The sequence below is a fragment of the Phaethon lepturus genome, unplaced genomic scaffold (assembly GCF_000687285.1).
Source record: "Phaethon lepturus isolate BGI_N335 unplaced genomic scaffold, ASM68728v1 scaffold48096, whole genome shotgun sequence".
NCBI lineage: Eukaryota > Metazoa > Chordata > Aves > Phaethontiformes > Phaethontidae > Phaethon > Phaethon lepturus.
In genome coordinates, this window is record NW_010545081.1 from 20817 (window position 1) to 40002 (window position 19186).

General features: G+C 38.4%; 1 protein-coding gene across 1 annotated transcript in view; it reads left to right on the forward strand.

Annotated features, from left to right (window-relative positions):
- The window catches only part of LOC104622158 (hepatocyte growth factor-like), a 35353-nt gene extending 16573 nt beyond the window's left edge, over positions 1-18780 (forward strand). Inside the window, exons 5-8 of the mRNA XM_010288848.1 lie at positions 1372-1514; positions 3173-3293; positions 8612-8730; positions 18602-18780. Of these exons, the coding sequence (XP_010287150.1) occupies positions 1372-1514; positions 3173-3293; positions 8612-8730; positions 18602-18780 (562 nt within the window). The remainder of the gene's footprint in view (positions 1-1371; positions 1515-3172; positions 3294-8611; positions 8731-18601) is intronic.
- Positions 18781-19186: the final 406 nt, after the last annotated feature.

Here is a 19186-nt window from a genome sequence, read left to right on the forward strand (position 1 = left end):
ACCTACAGAGATTTAGCTGCTGTTTAAGCATCGCTGCAATGAAACTGGCAGTTAAGTGTCACCAGCTTTGTCTGCAATGTGCAGCCTGAGTGTGGTCCCGAGCCCTTGCAGTGGCTTTGAACAGGAGCAGCTCTGGAGTTGGGCTCCTTATTATAGGGTTACTGATTCTGTAGTTTGTGGGGAAAAATAACTAGCATTAATCCTATGTGTATATATATATAAAAATATATACACACACACACACACATACACGACTACATACCTCTCCGTATGTCAGTGTGTGGGGGGGTTTCTCCAGAGGTAAGCACATAATTTTACAGACAGCTAAGAACACAAAACCTTGGCCCTAGAGAGTTTATATTTGATGGGCTGAGCATACGCAGCAGAGTCTCACACCAAAAATGTGTGTTAGGCAAAAAATATAGTAGTAGCTCACATTTCTATTAAATCACTGAAGAAAAACAAAGTGCTTAGCACTGGCCTGAGAACCCCTAATCTCAGGGAAAAATCTTAGGAGGTGTTGTTATTTAATAGCCCCTTACAGCAAAAGCAGAAAACATAATGAAAGGGAGAGCACAGTTTAAATCAGCTATGTCACTGTTAGATGACCTAATTTGTACGATAGCAATGATGAGTGGGTCTATACGTAGTAGACCCTAAGGAGGGGTTGTTCCTGTGGTAGAACATGAAGCAAGACAGCTAAAGCAGGATCTGGGGAAATTTCTGGTGCTGAAATGCAAAGCAGGCTGTGGTTTCAGGCAGTGAAAGCCTCCCGGTGTGGTGTGCCACACCGCTCGGTCACGCTCACACGCTCCCGATGCTCAGTTCTCGCTGCTGCCTGAGTGGGCATGGGACGAGGTTTCCCTGCTTGTGGCCTTTGTGTAGTAGGTGCACACTAAGCCCAGCCGGCCTGCTAGATGTGAGCAATGCGCATAGGAAAGGTAGGTCTGATGTGGCTATGGACTCAATGAATTTTTCCCTTACGCACTCGGTCCATTCCAAGGGCCTTCCACCATTGTGGGAGTAGTTACGAGATGGCGAAGGAGAGCGCAGCAAGGGCTGGCAGGGAGTGTGCTGCTGCCTCTGGCTCTACAGCGGATAGTTGGCTCTGGACGCCCGAGGGATGGGAGTAAAACTCGCTAGAGCAAGCTACGGGCTGCACAAATTGTCCCAGATTTAGGCCATTGATTGAGTAATCCCGACTGAAGATGTGTATTTGTGTATGGAGACATATTTGGGTGTGTGCGTTTGTGTAGGCAGGGTGGAGGGAGAGGGAAGCAGAAATGTGATTTTCTGTTTGTAAAAAAATAGTATGTTTAACACCAAAATTTGCATGCTCTTATACTGTAATGATTGTCATTTTAAAACTAGCTTTTTACCTTCGAGCTATCGGGGTAAAGACCTGAGGGAAAACTACTGTCGAAACCCCCGAGGGGAAGAGGGAGGGCCGTGGTGTTTCACCACCAGCCCAGAGACGCGCCATGAGGTCTGCGACATCCCCCTCTGCTCACAAGGTAAGCCGGCACGGCTGGCGCGGAAGGTTGCCCTTTCTCTGCTGACCGCGGGTACACAGGCCTGGCACAATGAACAACAGTTTCGGTGACGCTTGCTCATGGACTTTGGAGGAAGAATAGGTGATTTCTCAGCAAGAATAACTCACGTAGTAAGAAAAGCAGTTATTAGAGAAAAAGGAGACCTTGTTATGTTCCAGTGCTCTGGAAGACCTGAACAAGCTTTCAGGCTCAGCTGCTTTTTTTCAGGTCACGGAGGAGCGGGAACACTGAAGTGTGCTGATTGCACAAACGTGACCCCTTTTTCACTTGTCTAGCCCATAGTGAATCCAGTAACAATTTCAGTATTACTATGTGATAAAATCATCTAGTGCCATTCCGTGGTGAAATCAACTTTTCTTCTTCTTTGTGTTGAAAATACAGATATTGAATTATAGGACATAAGGTCAATCTAAACATGCATTTTGTTTTTCAAATAAGTACTGTAAATAAGTAAGACATTTTATGAATCCAGTCCCATTCAACTTTCAAGTCGCAGAATTTGAAAGACATTTCATATTCACCATTGCATTTGTTGGCTTTTAATTCTGCTAACTTCCAAACTAAGCTCTTAAATCTTGCTAATCAGCCAATTCAGTTCCAGTCAATCAACCTATTTACATTCTCAAGATAGGATGCCTTTAATTTTCCTGCTAATGTGTCATGTGCAATAGCTATGCAGTGGTGGGGGAAGAAAAGGAAGCGGGAGGGAGGAAGAACGTGATTTACAAGGAGCTTGAAAATCTATTAAAAGCTAACATTTAAAGATCAATTTGCATGATCTTCAAATGGGATAAGTCCTGGAGCTCACTGCAGCATGAAGACTTCGGTAGCGGATGTTTTGACTGGAGTGAGATCTGTAATTGCATAAATTAGTATTTACTAAGTGATCCTTTGTTAAAATTACTCTAATTAGGGGGCACCTGAGAAATGTGTCTATAGTTAATTATGGTGAATTTATTTTATATTTTAAGACTTCTCATTCTAAATTATGAAGCATATTTTTTTCAACAGGGATTTCAAATCCCTTTGGTAGCTTTTGCCCACTCTCCCTCCACCCCCCACTTTCCCAAACCAGGGCTGAAAATGTATCATAGTTTAGGCTGCCAAAAAGAATTAGTATGGAAAAGAAACAGTATCATATGTAGCTGAAAGTGCTGGGAATTTAAAGAGACAGAACGTATTGCATGAAATTGTGATTCAGCCATTGTTCTGGACGTAAACTTGTGCTGTTATTAGATTATGACTTAGAGTGATTTAGAATAATGAATGTTACTTAATTAGAAAATATCACCTCTAAAAAATAACCTTTCCTTAGATGTGTGTCTCCGTGTCTCAGGAACATGAATGCCTCTAGCAGCCCGCGCCTACCTGCCTCGAAACCATGTGTCCTATAAAGTGATATCAAATTTAAGCATCTCGATTAGATCTAAGAAAAAGATGCATTTCTATTCCAAAGGACATTACCCATACGAACCTAACTAAAAGATATCACTTTTTTATAGTTCTCTAGATTGGTTTCAATTTGTAACAGTAGGGATGTGATTTAATTGTGGAGTTTTTTGTGTGTGTGTGTACTACATCATCAGCATAAATGACTAATACATATTTTTCTTTCCTAGTTGAATGCATGACCTGCAATGGAGAGAGTTACAGAGGGCCAATGGATCACACTGAGTCGGGCAAGGAGTGTCAGCGCTGGGATCTTCAGAGACCACACAAGCACAAATTTCGTCCAGAGAGGTAACCTCTCCTCCCCACTAGGAAAATCCATGTGGTTATAATTTGAAAATTACACACGTTCTGGAACTAGTTGGGCAAAATCTGCATTAGCTGAAAATGGACTGAAATTTATGGAGTTCACCCGTTCTAGTTGGTTGGGTTTCTGGCCTGTGGTGTGTGCAGGCTGGCTACAGTCACGATGGAGATGCAGGGTGGGGACTAGAGCCTATTTTGTGCAGATGTGGCTACATCCCATGGATGTGTAGTGCAGTGATGTACATGCTCTGCATTAATTGATCAACATTTTCTCCCTAGCTTCAATGACAGTAAAAAATTATTCTCTGAATGTTTCTGTGTATGTTGTTATGCAGCTTCAGTCAGCTTAAAATATCTTAAAGAAATCACAAAGTAAATAATTATTAAAAGTCATAATTTTTTGTTAGAGTTCTTAACACAGTTAGTGAATATAAACTTGCAACATTGTCAAGTCAGAGTATACTGCTTTTTTGAAATATTGAACAGCTTTAAAGCTGTATATGGTCTTCTGTTGTAATCACGTTTAAGTATCCAATTTGTTTGACAAAAATGTTTGCCCACTACTTGTTTTTTTTTCAGCCAGGCAAAAGGAGTTCATCATTCTGTTCAGAATTTTGTGCACATGGATTTATATTTTAGATTTTTTCTTTTTTTAATTCAGGCATAGATACATAATGCCAAAAGATGAGTCAGAAATAGCAAGACAAATTGCATCCCCATTAGGGTTTCTCTTAAAGGGTAAAACTCACCCAACCGCAAAGGGTCATCTATAATACACCCTTTTGGAAGGATTTTGTGTGGGGGTTTAGGCCACACAGGAGGGCCTTTGTATTTCTCTTAAACTGGACTAAAGTTTCATTTTAGTTTTACTCTGGAATTTGGATTAGCTCCATTTAAAAAGTGGATTGAATAAACTTAAACTGTCACAGGAAAACTGCAAGAATTAACAATCTCAGAACGATTGAGACCTTCCACTGAAAGTATCTTTATATATGTTGAAGTGTTACACTAAATAAAGCACCATGTTTATACTCAGAAATACAGGTACCGGTAGATTTTAGAAAGCCTCATTATTCATTAAAGCATTAAGGATCTGTAGTTTTGGAGTTTATGTGATATAACCTCTTTTTCCTCTTGGCTCAGATGATCTGCTTCATGAACAATAGCAGGCTCTCCCATAGCTCTGGTACAATAAATATTTTGTATTAGCAGACTGGGACTGAAGAGAATCTGTTCCTGAGTTTTGCCATGCACTTGCTGTGCATTCTAAAATAAGTCACAGAAAGAATTTTGTTCCTTGGGAGTGAAACATTTATAAAACTTCTTTTTACTGTCAGGAGGAAATTTCTTTTTTCCATTAATTCTGAATTGTTTGCAAAATGACTTTTCGGACTAACTGCAGTTTCATGAATGATCGTCCTCCTCCTTGAAAGATTTCCTTCAGACAATATCTTCTTGAAAGTTTTCAGACTGTAAAAAAAAATGCTTTTTTATTAAAAAACAACCCATTCAGATCGAGCTGATCTGTGTGTCCTTTCAGAAGAGTAACCGGGATCCAGTACATTTCTAATATACTGATGTTAATTAATGTCATGGAACGGTCACTAAAGGTAGTGACAGTTATACTTTGATTATACTAGCTTTTAAACATGTTGTGGGCTTTTTTTTGTATGGGTTTTTTTTTTTAATAGTCATTTAAGTTGAAAATAAGAGAGGAGGTCTGGAATGAATGATCCATGAAAATACAGCAATCTCTAGAGAGGCTTATACTATATCATCTAGGGATAATATGAATAACCTGGACAACAGGAAGGACTAGCTGGACATATTTAAACTTATTTTCATTTATGGATTCATCAGTTGGCATGATAAAGAAAGAGAGGTAAAACTAGTAGTTTTTTCAAATACTTCTGTCTGCCTGCTGTTGGACAATACTTTTAGCTTAGAGTGAATACATCTCACTTTTCCTTTTTGTCACCTCAATGAATTGTTCCACATATATTCCCTTTGGAGGTCACGTACTGAAGATAATTGATAATACCTGTTTACTTAGATGTGACTAAAGCTCGCAGTAGGAATCCCCCAAAACAACTCCTGCATGACCTGGTTTTAGCTATTACTGGATGCAGAATTGTATTCTGAAGCTCCAGTTCTCTTGTGTGCTCCTCAAAGGCAGGATTACACCTCCATATAGAAGAAAGACTATTGAGGATAGCGACTTAGATAGGCATTAAGCAGCATAGAGAACAACATGCTCTACTCATATTTTCTGCTCAAAATCAAATATGCTGTGAAAATAGGTACTTATTGCATGGAGGGAAGTAAGGTTGAAGTCATACAAGATTTGAATAACTCCAGGTATCCTTTTATTAAAATACTCTGGTTTATATCACTTGTATGAAAATTTACTTTATACTATATCAAGTTTCCAGTCCTGCATATCTTTTAAAACAAAAAGAAGGCAAAAAGAAATATTGGTGAAGAGTTTTAGACACTAAATTTCAGTTTAGTTCCAACAGAGCTAGAGATCAGCATCTGTTTCTTTAAAGAGATTATGTTTTCTCTTTGTCTTACACCCTTCCCCGCTCCCCTTAGAAACTGAGAAAAAGTCTCAATTTTGACACCAGATGTGTATCTTAATGCTTCATTTCAGTTTCAGCAATGAAGTACAGCTACTGCAGTTTCAAGGGGTGAAAAATGAAATATGTAGGGTTCTGAAAGATCTTGGAAACCTTGGCCTATTTGTTGGGTCCAAGCAAGAAGTCTGTGCCCAACTGTAATGGGCGAAGGAGGAGCGTGCAGAGCAAAGGGATGGGCTTTCAGGAAATCCTCCACAGTCTCACTGTTTAGTTGTGTGGAACAGTTTGAAGTCCTGTTGTTTATCTTATCCCTAGTATTTGTGTCTTAAAGGTGTTAGCTGGCCCGTTTTATAGGAACTGAGGAACTATTGCTTGTTGGTTATGAAGGAAGGCAGAGGTGTGCCTGAACATTGTGGGAATAACCAGTGACTGGGAAGGCTGTTGTTGCTTTAGAAAAGGGCACTGTCCTGGTTTCAGCCAGGGTAGAATTAATTTTCTTCACAGAAGCTAGTGTGAGGCTATGCTTTGGATTTGGGATGAAAAAATGTTGGTAACGTGCTCATGTTTGAGTTGTTGCTAAGTAGTCAAGGACAGTCCAGCTTCTCATGCTGGGCTGCCAGCGAGCAGGCTGGGGGTGCACGGGAAGTTGGGAGGGGACACAGCCAGGACAGCTGACCCAGGCTGCGCAAAGAGATATTACATACCATATGACGTCATGCTCAGTATATAAAGCTGGGGGAAGAAGAAGGAAGGGGTGGAGGGATGTTCGGAGTTATGGCGTTTGTCTTCCCAAGAAACCATTACGCGTGAAGCAGCCCTGCTTCCGGGGAGATGGCTGAACACCCGCCTGTCCATGGGGAGTGGTGAATGGATTCCTTGTTTTTCTTTGCTTCCGTGCGCAGCTTTTGCTTTACTTATTAAACTGCCTCTTCCGGTTCTCACCTCCGTCCCAGCGTGGGGGAGTGAGCGAGTGGCTGCGTGGGGCTTAGTTTCTGGCTGGGGCTAAACCACAACAGGCACATAGATGTACTAGGTGGAAAGACAGAGTTCATGGACACTACTCTATACCACAAGGACACTCAAAGCTTGATCCTGGAAGAACTGTTACACCTATACTTAAATTTTTGTTAGTGAATAACAAGGTTTTGACATGCTGTGGGACCTTATCATAAAATATTAGGAAGGACAGAGCGTTCACTCTTATGACAGACACTTGCCTTTTAGAAAGTGGATTCTTTATATCCCCAGTTGTTTTGAATGGCTTTTGGGAGCTATGACTGCAGATATTTTGCCATGCCTGGACTCACACTGGTTCCTGGGTATTGCTGTGGACTCTTCGTTGCTACTTGACATGGAACATGTACTGACAACATCAAAGTTCATCACTGCACCTACTAAATGGCAAAAGCCATCTAATTTTCTCCTACATTGTTAGACATTAACTGATTGAAAAATCCTTGGACACAATTTGTTCCTTTACAGTTTCTCTTCTACCTAGCAGAAAACAGTACTACTGCTAGATTTGAACCTACCACATTCTTGACTGCCTTTAAATTCTTAGTGTTGTGAGTTTTCTGCTTGTTGGTGGTCTTTGTTTGTGGGGGTTTTGGGGGGGGGGGGTGCTGTTTTTTTTTTTTAATTCTGCTTAAAACCTGTTCCTGTCCCTTGCATAGATGAATGAACCCAATTTTTCCCAAGAAATGGGAGATCAAGTTGCAAATACATGAGTCAAAATCAGGATGATTGTTCGATAGAAAAAGCATCTTAGCAAAAACACATGCTTGTAAATCATATTTTCCTCTGCTTGTGCGAAATACTTCTGCTTGCAGTTGTAAATGGGTTTAGGTTCCCAGGTAGTTAACTTTGTTGTTCTCTTACATACTTTTCATGTTTCCCTCAGGGGCAAATCTACTTTTGTTTCTTTTACAAACACATTTCAATAAAACTGGAAAGCAAAGACAATTTGTGTTCACTGGAAAAAAAAATTATACGTTTATCTCCTTCTCTTTGAGTTTATAGATGTTCATATAGCACATTTATACATGAAGAACCTCCTTATCTTGAGTATCTGCCTGACGGTTCAATAACAGCAGTAGGAACGTGGAAACAATTAAATGGCACAATAATTTCAAATCTTAATGAGATAAAGTGAGACAGAAGTACTTCCTTATTTTCCTCTTTTTTTCCCCAATACTTGAAATGAGGGCATGACCTAGAATGAGCTCTATTACAAAAATGGAGCTATCATTAGTAACATAGCTATTCAAAATAGCTTCCAGTTTGAACCCAGGGCTGTTGCACTGAAGAACCTGTTTTCTTAATGAGTCCGACATGCCAGGCAGTGTTTATATAATCCACACTTAATTGGGCTGTTTCAAAAAAGCGAGTGGCTTTAGAGTCTGGTCATCAGTTGACAGACACAAGAAGAGCAAGAGTTTAGCAATTAGCAGAGTTACCCCATCCAATATCCTGTGCATTAGCACAGCAGGGAATCCCCTTGGTGGAGGTCTGATTCTGCTGCATATTTGGAAAGAGATTTTATGTCATTAGCTTTCTAATAGTGTTAAAAGAGTATTTGCATCCATCTCACAGGATCAGACCCAAGGTTAATAGGAACTGGTTCTTGTTTGCCTCTGCTAAAGACTGTCCTTTAAATACCTTGTACGAGCCTGTGCAGTGTTGCCAGGAAGACTTCCCTGACACGTTTCTCATTGTGGTTTGCAGATACCCTGACAAGGGCTTTGATGATAATTACTGCCGCAATCCTGATGGCAAGCTGAGACCGTGGTGCTACACTCTTGACCCTAACACCCCCTGGGAGTTCTGTGCAATTAAAACGTGTGGTGAGTTCAAGCAAAATTTATTACTTCCTTTTCCTTTCTAAAATCTGGACACAGATAGTTCAAGCAATATAGGACCACAGCTAGTTCACTCATTGCACTTCACTGACTTTTAAAATGTAGCTTTCAAATAGGGTCTCCCATAAAGACATTATATTTAATCGGGACAGGAAATAAAAGAGTTGTGTGCTACTTAGCACTGGAATATGTATATATCTTACCTAGAGGAAATTGCATCAAAATGTAGGAAAATCAAGAACTAAAAAAGTGAGGCAACATCATCATGAGGATCTCATCTACAGCATTAGTTTGGCCATACTGGGGATCTGCATTACAGCTGGGAGTAGATGCATGCACACCTTCCCTGCTCAGGGCTCTCTGTCAACAACTGCTCGTTGCTTCCTTTTCCTCTTACACATTGTGCGGTTCTAGGCCTTGGTTCCTGCACATCATTCAGTCTTGTGTTGAAGACAGAATTATTAATTTCTTCATGGGTTTCTCTGTGATATTCAACACTCCATTATCAAAGCACCCCACAGGATATTAATTTATTTTCATAAGTCAACTACAAGATGGTGGTTTTTGTTCACTTCACAGACAGGGAATTGAATCAAAGTAACGTTAAGGTATACAAATATTGGATGCCCACTTTGAGATGCTGTAGTTCAGAATTTTCAGAGCATTCTGCAGCATGTGCTATTTTCAAAGCCCAGATCCTGCTAACTTTAGTGGTAGCTCTGACAACTCTGTTCTAATGATAATTAGCTGTCTTAAACAAGCAGTACCGGGACAATGAGGAAGGTGGTCCTATTGGACATCCTTTGAAAACTTGGGTAAAGTAGTTTTTCTAGACTTTCATGGTAATGCTGGGGTTGAGGCAGGTGGTAGAATTAAGTTTTGTTGGGACATACTTTAATCAGGAAACCAAAATTTGCACCCTTGAAATTCCTTGCCTCATTCACAGCTTGTAGGATCTACAGGTGACAATCTCCTCTCTTATCTCTCATTCTTCTCATTGACAGATTTGGAGTCCAACTTTTTGCCCTTAGTGAACTGACAACATGTGAAATAATCAGTGTACAAGCATGATATTAAAGGCAGTCTTGTTCTTAGACAGATTTTTTTAATTATCTTTACTCAAAATACTTTGTTTATAACATCTTGGGAATAAAGACAATTTCTGAAAACAAGGCATGACTTTCGCTGAATCCATACTGTAGAAGCCTGTCAGCTTCACCTGCCCAGGCCCTGTGGCGGAGCCCCCAAGAATACAGGCAGAAAAGGGAAAATGGTAATTTTGATTTTCTGTGAAGTAGAGGCAAAGAGAAGCTTCTAAAACTGCTCAGTGAAACTCAGTGTCATCTTAGCTCATGAGAAAGTCAGTTTCTCTCAGTTCTGCAGTTTTGGAAACTTCAATTTCCTTTGTTGTCCTGCTTCAATTTTAACCAAAATTAAGTGTTAAAAAAAAATAATCCTCGAAACCAGACACTCTGCTTTTCATCTAGCTCTAAGTGTCATTTCAGTAAGCTTATGTCACTGTAAAACTCATTTGGCTCTCTTGGGAGGAGAACAGAAGAAGAAAATAGATTCTATTAAAAAGAAAAATAAAGCTCACCTGGAACTGGATTTATGTGAGAATTAAAAAAAAAAAAAAAGAACAATAATAGTAATGAAAGGAGTGATTTTTAATGACTAAATATTTTATTTTCAGTATTTTCTTGTTTTTGTTGTTATCTAAACCAAGATAAACTATTACCGGGGTATCTAAAATCCAGATAAAATAGAGACAGTATTAGGTCTCACAAAAAGTCTGTTTCCGTAATATAATCCTGTATTTTTCCTATAATGTTAGCATATACATAAATACTGTGGAGAGGGGAGAGAGAAGAGGGAATGGCTTGGCTCTGACATGATCCTTTATGTGTGAGCAGTTGCTATCTAAAGGGGGAAGCATGGGATTCTCCATCTTAGGCCAGTGCAATGTCTTGGAATATCAGTCGCTTCTTATCAGTTAGACAATAGTTTGGAATCCAAAGGTTGAGAAAGAATACTCTTAATGTACTTCCTGTGCAGAGCAATTGAACTTATTCTGTACTATCATATGTCATTGTAAATCTAATATAAAGTAGTTAAAATTAGCAAAATTATTCCACTGTAAAAAAATGAGGTCAATTTGCCACTTCGGGCAATGCCTGTAATCAGGTTCTCCGGAGACAGAAGCAGCTTAACAGCACTACTTCTTGTTTTGTGTCAGGCACCCACTGTCACACCCACGTCGGAAGTCTTGCCTGCGAACTACAGTACTAATGCATGTAATTGCATCTAGAGTTATTGATAATCTCTGATAATGGAGAAAGTTCAGTCTGTCCCTGCATTGTGAACACAGTCTTGTGTAGCTCTATAGCTGAATCATCTTTCCAATTTTGTAGTTGATTCATTAAGTTAGGGGTTGTTGTTGGTTTGAATTTTTAGTTTGTGTTTGTTTTTAATAAACTGTGCTTCCTACATTTCTCTACTAAATAAATGAATCATATGTAGCATACTAAATCTGTTCTTTCCCCCCTGGTATGAAAAAAGAAAAATTCCTAAGTTACAGCTGACTGTTTCACAAATGCAACTTTTATAAACCTTTATCCTTTGGCATTTCCTGAGCTGATGTGTCAGTGTTCTGAGGATTCACATCTGGCTTCGTTGGTCACGTAAGCTCACAGTCCATGTAACTTTCAGTCTCTACAGTCTGGTCTAAGCTTTATAAAATAGTTGGGTGGGACGTCTCCTGCAAACTACTGTAATGTCACCTTTGTCTACCCAAGTCACAATTAGAGTCCTGAAGAAAAGGTAATCATCAAAATTAAATTTAAAAAACTTCACAATGTAATGATTTTAAAGTTGTGACGGAAGTCTTTTGTCTCATTTCTAGGCAAAAATTGACTGAATTAACTAGAAATTCTTTCTTTCATCTTCAGCTAGAAAGTATATTAGATCAGTGGCAATTTCACATGTTAAACTGTGTTTTCACTACAGAAAACTGTAGATCTGTGGAAATTACTGAACCAATCTATATGAGGAAGAATACAAAAGTAGTGATCTTGAAAGTGCTTAATCCAGCAGATATTTTCAAAGGATGTTTAGCACATGCACATGGCACTGTCATCTACAATAGATGCGATGCTGCTCAGTGCCTTCCTTTATAACCCAGAGAGGGAATTTATTGCTGATATTACTGTTATATCACCAGCCCAGTGACCAGAATACCAACACAAAATATCAGAGCCCTGTTTTCAGTTTTCTGTCTTTCTTGAGGCACATAGAAAAACTGTTTTCCCACCTCCTAGCAGGGAGCCCAAAACACCAGGCCATTCTGGGTTTCAGTGGCTGCTCCATTTTCTGAAGCTGTGGCTGTGTGCAATCTCAGTATACTAAAAAGAGATCATGAGTTATGTGTCTTTATAGCTTTGTGGTTTGGATTCTCACACAGGTTTTTAATTCCTATGCTGAGGACTGTTTATATATTTTACAAGAAATACTAATTAGAAAAAATGCTTTGCAAATCCAAGTGCTTGGACCATATACAAAAACGTAGGTGTCCTCTCTTTGGGGGAGTGACCACAAGGCAGCATGCTGCTTGTGGCTTTTGCTACATGTCATGAGTGCTAGTATGCTCTACAGCCAAAATGCTGACAACAGCTCATATACAAAATCTTCGGCAAAAAAGTCAGTGGAAGGAAGCATTCAGAAAACAAATATGTTTTTAAGACTGAAGAGACAGGAGGGCATTGTAACTTTATTTCCAAGCACAGAAGGCAGCATAAAACATTGTGGCTTACAGCCAGGGCTGTGAGAAAGAGATGACAGGAGCAATTAGGGATTAGAGATGGCTCAAGCTGCAAAAATTGGATCTGGATTAAGACTTCGGGGACCCCAGGATTGGTTTGAAGTTGCTCACATATGTGTCTGTGGTTTTGGCTTGAGACAATTTTTAGTTAGAAGAGAGGATAAAAGGACAACTATAACAGTAATAAAGAAGTGTAGGATGAAATGAAGAAATGGAAGCAGTGACAGCAAATATGAAAAAAAAAAAGACTGTTACTTTGGCATGAATGAGGACATGGACTACAATAAAGAAAGGAGTGGGGAGCTAATACTGCTTTAGAAAAAAAAGAAAAAAAGATAGCTGCAGTTCTATGGATGAGCTATAAGGCTGTGAGAGAGGTGCTGAGGTCCAGAAATGAGGAAGCTACATATGTCAGTCATTCAAGAGCTGCAGAGTTATATGGAATTATTATGGTAAGGGCAGTGTTTGATTGCTGCCTACCTGTTTTCCAACCACCCCAGCTGATTTTATCATGGATTTAGCCTTTGCTGTCAGTACTCATAGGGAATAGGCAGGGGTGACTGGAGCCCAAAAATCCCTGAGAGGATTCAACAAGTGTCTGAGTTTGATGGGAAAGAGCAAGTAATGAAACAGCAAAATTGAGAATGTAGGTATAAAATTAACTGCTGCAGTGTGCCTACAGCTTTGGGAAGGCAAAGAATCACCAATATTAGATTACTTAGCCTTCAGAAGCAGAGATTTCAACTGCCCATTTGAATGTGAAATTCTGATTGAAGAGTTATTTGGTGAATCATAGTATGTAAACAAATAAAAGTGTCACTCAGTTTAAGCTTAATACTTATGTAAGATAAAGATGTTGATAGAAAGGACGAAATGAAAAGAGACTGATGTTTAGTAGTTGATGAAGTCTTACCTTCCACCTTGCTTCACATGGAGGCATAATAGAGGTCCAGCAGTCATTGTGTATGCAACGGCTTAATCTACATATCCTTAAAAAAGAACCTTCTCAGAACCTTTTCATCATTTCTATGATAGTTTTGGAAGTGAGAATAAAAAGCTCTGAAGCTGCAAAGAAGTCTTAATGGTGAAAATTTGGATCCAGATATTTTTGAATGTATTTAAACTAAAAATTGTTTAGATGTAAATTCCAGTTGTAGATACTGGAGCAACCCAGAAAGATCCCTCTGTGCTCAAGCATAAATGAACTATAGGTATGGAGGTTCTCGGTGACAATGAGTTCTTCAGTACTGTGATTCTTGAGCTTGAGTCCAATTTATTTCTTCACTTTCTCATGTTTTTACGAAAAGAAACCCCGAGCACTAGAGATCAGTGGGGTGTTTTTTCCATGTTTCATATAGCGTGAGATGGTACATTGAAGGAAACACATGGAAAGAAAAGAACCACCACTACCACACCACCCAGAACTGTTCATCGTATTGCTTGAGGTAGGGGTCCTGCAGGCAGTGTAACTGAGCATGAACAGCTTCTCCCCGTAATGCCACTCAAGTTTCTTACTGATGTTTGCAGAATTGTATCGATCATGTTTAATGAAGTCTTTGTTGTGTTTAAAACACTTTCTTTACTGGGTTAGGCTCCTCTTATCTTTTAAAATCTACTTTTTAAAATCTTTTGTTACAAATCAAGGCACATTTTCCTTTTGTTGACAGACACAGTAGGAAAGACATTGCAATGATATAAGCAAAAGTAGGAATTTTCCTGATGAAGTAATTTAGGGCTCTGTCTCTTTTCCAGCTATGTTTTCTTCCACGAATACATAGTATTACCATGAAAGAACATGAATACACCAGAAAAATCTTTACCTTCTTTTAAGTCAGTAGGTTTTTCACCATTGACCTAAAATTTATGCAGAGTTTTCTTCTGAGTCATTGGGTTTAAAGACAGAAATAGTACTCTAACTGTTTAGTTCAGCTGTAGAATGACTCAAGGCCCCTGCTGATTTCCTCATGCTGGCATTACTGTGAGAACCAGAACTGAGAAGACTATCTGTGGCTTTACACATGAAGCTCTGGATAATGCTTCATCTCTTTACTTAAGCATCTATGAATGCATGATGACCCTTATTAATAAAATTATGTATTTTGAAGTATCTGTGAAGTATCTATGAGCTGACCCTTATTAATAAAGTTATGTAGTTTGAAGTATCAAAATAGGGAAGCTTTTACAGCAAAAAAGAAACCTTTGCATTATTGCACTTTGGTTGGGGATTTCAGAGTGAACATGGAAAGTGCAAATACTACTAGCAGGAAGTCCTCAAGTAGCTGTCTGAATTACATGGTTAATTTGAGTGATCCAGAATATTAAAAAAAAAATTGCAACAAAGTTCAAAAGTAGCAAAATATTGCTAGACAATTACCAAATTCTTCCATACATAATGAAGTTTCATACAGGAATAAGAAGAGACATTTAATTAATAAATCATAAATAGTAGTCTTTTATAAGATTATATTTTGTGTGATCTTCTATAAAAGTACTTTTTATTTCATTTCAGAACTATAAAATCTGAACTAGAATAAAACCCCCCACTTCTAATATGAAATTAAAGTACTTGCCTACATAGTAAGGATTGCTTATTGAACTTAAATTCATCTTCTAACTTAATTCATAATGGCTTTCTCATTGGAACAAGCCCTTGGAGGTGCAGGAGAGGAATTGCTAGGACAAGGGTGGGAACTCAGCCTTACTGATTTTTAGCTTCATCTTGTTTCCACCTTGTAAGAGAACTGGTGAGTGTGCTCTCAGGACTCTTTCACCAGTGGTCTGCACATCTGATGTTCGTGCTTGTAGTTACTAAACTTTAGATAATTGACTATGTGGGTTACAAGAGTGATTAGCCTCAAGAACAAGACCGGTACTGAACAGAGATCATAGAATCATAGAATCATAGAATAGTTTGGGTTGGAAGGGACCTTTAAAGGTCACCTAGGCCAACCCTGATGCAATGAACAGGGACATCTTCAACTAGATCAGGTTGCTCAGAGCCCCGTCCAACCTGTCCTTGAATGTTTCCAGGGATGGGGCATCTACCACTTCTCTGGGCAACCTGTGCCAGTGTTTCACCAACCTCATTTAAGTTGTAGTCTTGCACAACCTAGTCACTCGAAGTTTGGCAACTGCCTTAAGGTCTGCAGATCTGTAATGCCTGATGAGGCAAGCACCACTCCGCAAGCTTTTGCATGTCCCTGTGCACATCCAGCCCACCATTCATTCACATGAACAGGGAGACTGTTCCCATAATGCTTGTTCATGGAAATCACCATCTGAATGAAGGATTGCTTGAGCCTTTTTTGATGATTTTTGAGCTTTCTGTGAGACCCAGGAGCCAGAATGGGAGAAATGGTTTCTGAGGGCATAAGCCCTCATAATTTCAGAATTAAATTTCAGAAATATTTTGGGATCTCATTTTTTGTGTTTAAAAACTAGATGCTTGTGGGAAATGTAGGTGGTGTAGCAAGAAGATTTTGGGGAGAGTTATGTGGACGTTTTTGAATGATAGACTTGTTTTATTAATTGAAATAAAAATATCTTAGTGATCCTCTTTATCACTAGAATTCTTACTGAGAGCTGCCACAAACTAGTAGCAGCCGGTAATCCATCACACAGTGCAGATTTTGAAATAATTGTTTTCTTAGCCATTATAAAGTAAGTCTTTCCAGTAGAGGCTTGGATGTGCGGGTATTCACGACAATGTGAAAGTTAAGTTTGTCTGATTCATTTAAAGAGAATATTTTGATGGGGACAAATTGTTGTAAAATCTGATCTACAGATACAGGTCACTGGACAGACACATAATGTAAGGTTTAGCAATAAGCTTTGTATCTGTAGATATATTAGAAGGAATGCTCGGCAAAATAACTTTATGACCTTGCTTAAATTGATGCATTGGTTACTTTGTTTCAGGCATGTGATTTTTTTTTTAAAAAACATAAACCACACAAAGGTACGTAAACATCAACTTAGTTAGTTTTTCCCTAATATGACTGACTACAGAGTAGATATACTATACAGTTCATTGCAGGTGAAATAGTAACTTCTTGGATATAAATAAGGTCTTTGTAATAGCTTGTATTAGGTCAAATTTTTATGTAATTACTGCTATTTAAGAGGATTTTTTTCTAGAGTTATACAGTTGTAAGTTATTGATTTACTTAGGAAATATTATGCAGCCAGGGTGTTATATGTATGCTGAAATTTATCATGGTGGGTAAATTTTTTCTTCCAAATTGCACACACCACATCCCTTTAATTTTTGATAAAAGCGTTACATCTATTTTTTTTAAAAGACTAATATATGTTTGAATGTGGCACAGCAATGTCCAGTCTAATCAGTTTAGGAGCTATCTTAGAATATAATTCCAATTTTTTTCATATATTAGTGATGATGGAAACCTGAAATATGCAGCTATGTATTTCTGTTAAGTGTATGAATTTGTAATTTTTTTGTCCAATTATTTATAAAATGAATAACAATTAAAAATCTAGTGACTAGCTGCAAGCCTGTTTGACAAATCCACCAGAAAGTGTGCATTTGTCAGCTTGCAGAAACCTTCTTGTGACACTCGCAATGCAATGTCCTTTTGACTTGGGACTGAGCTTGGAACGCACAATCCCATTGAAATGGGCAACCTTTGCAGACAAAGTGCCTTGGGAAGGAAGAACAGGAAATTGATTTGACCATGAAACACTGATGTAAAATCAACCAGATGAAGAGAAAAAGGGAAATTTTTTCCAGCATGGAGAAATGTATAATTCAACTGCACAACTTGATGTTATCATGTGACAGGGAAGTGATCTTTAACATAGAAGATTAGATAACAAATCAGTCAATCCCATCTGTTATGACATTTGGTTTCCTTAAGATCTATATTCTCTGCAAGTTCATAGAACTGGCTGAAGGTACCAGGAATGAACTATATTACGAGTAACACACAAATATTGTTCTAATCATTGGACCATTTGAAGAAAACTAATTTTAAAACTTTATTAACATACTTACTGCTGCCAACTAATACTTTTAAGGTAATTAATAAAATTTGTCTTGTGAACAATAGCAATTACCAACAGATGGACAGTTACTTAAAAAAATATTATGTTGGGAGCTTTTTGGGACATTGTAGAAGTGTTGCTTTTACAGTAGTATATTTAGTTTTGTACTGCTTTGTATATATCTGATGCAATATCTGTGCCATTAATCTACAATTATGAAAATTGCATAATAAATAAAAAGAATCTTTCAAGTTATGTCAATGAGTCATTTAAAAAACCCCACTGTTTTTCTGAATTTAGTTCAAGGCATCCCACACTAGGGTGAATGTAGAGTATATCAACATCTGTAAAAGATCTTGAGTCTGATGAATTTGTTGGTCTTTAAAACATTTGTCTCTCTGTAGAGAATACTGATCTTCAATTTCCAAAAGCTGGGCTGTTTTGGTTTTCTTTCTCTAAATAAATGAGTCTTAAAAAGAGAAGTTTCAAAAAAGATTTAGCACATTACTTTACAGTAGGATTTGTCTTGAGTTTTTTTTTTTTTTTATCTGCATCTTTTTTCCTGTGACTTCATATTCTGGGAATTCTTTGGAGAAAACCAATTGGGTTTTAATCCTGCAAACATATATTAACCCATTTAACTGTGTACATGAGTGGTCACTCGGTTGTGTAAAGCTAAGTGAATGAGAAAATATTTGTTGAACTGGAAAGAGTAACCAAGAATATCTCCTGACTTTTAATGATATAGCATAGGTCAGGTGTCTCACTAAACAAAGGCTCCAAAATGTTGCAGATTTTATAGATTCTTTGCCTGCAAGTAGATAAACTAGCATAAGGTCTAATACCCATTTTGATTTCATGGATGTTGTGAATGTGAAGAAGAGAAAATTATTCTGTGAAAGACATCAGATTGGCAATTTCATCGAAGAACTCCAATTACCACAATTAGAATTGCAATGTAGAATTCAAACCTGACAACCTGAGCCAGGCTCAAACTTAAGAAAATAAAATGGCACTTCTTCTCTGGATCTGCAGATGAAAGCGTTGTGAACAGCACAGAGGTGGCAGTGGAGATGTCAACTTGCATTCAAGGGCAGGGTGAAGGTTATCGTGGCACAGTCAACACCATATGGAGTGGAATCCAGTGCCAGCGGTGGGACTCCCAGTTTCCTCACCAGCACAACATCACTCCCGAGAACTTCAGGTGCAAGTGAGTACAGACACGTGGGTGTTACTGCAGTGGGAAAAGAGCTTAGTTTTCAAATGTTTAGAAATTCGTGCCATCAAAGTAGTCCATAGGATCCCTATTCCTCACTCTGCGACCTGATGCATTTACTCTACTTGCTGATGCTGAAAACCACTTGAACATCGGAAAATCAGTTCTTCAGATATCAAAATATTAGTTCTAGATGAACTTGTGTGAAACTGCAGGGTTTTTAATGAATTCTTTCTTCAAGCTTGTGGTCACCAATTAAATTGACTGTGAAGTGTATCTGGGACCTGAATCTCCATAATAATGCTGGTACATTACTATTGGTTTTCTTTCATGAAGGTGAGTACTTGTTCACAGTTTGGTTAGTGACTTTAACTTAATATCACAGAATCACAGAATCACTAGGT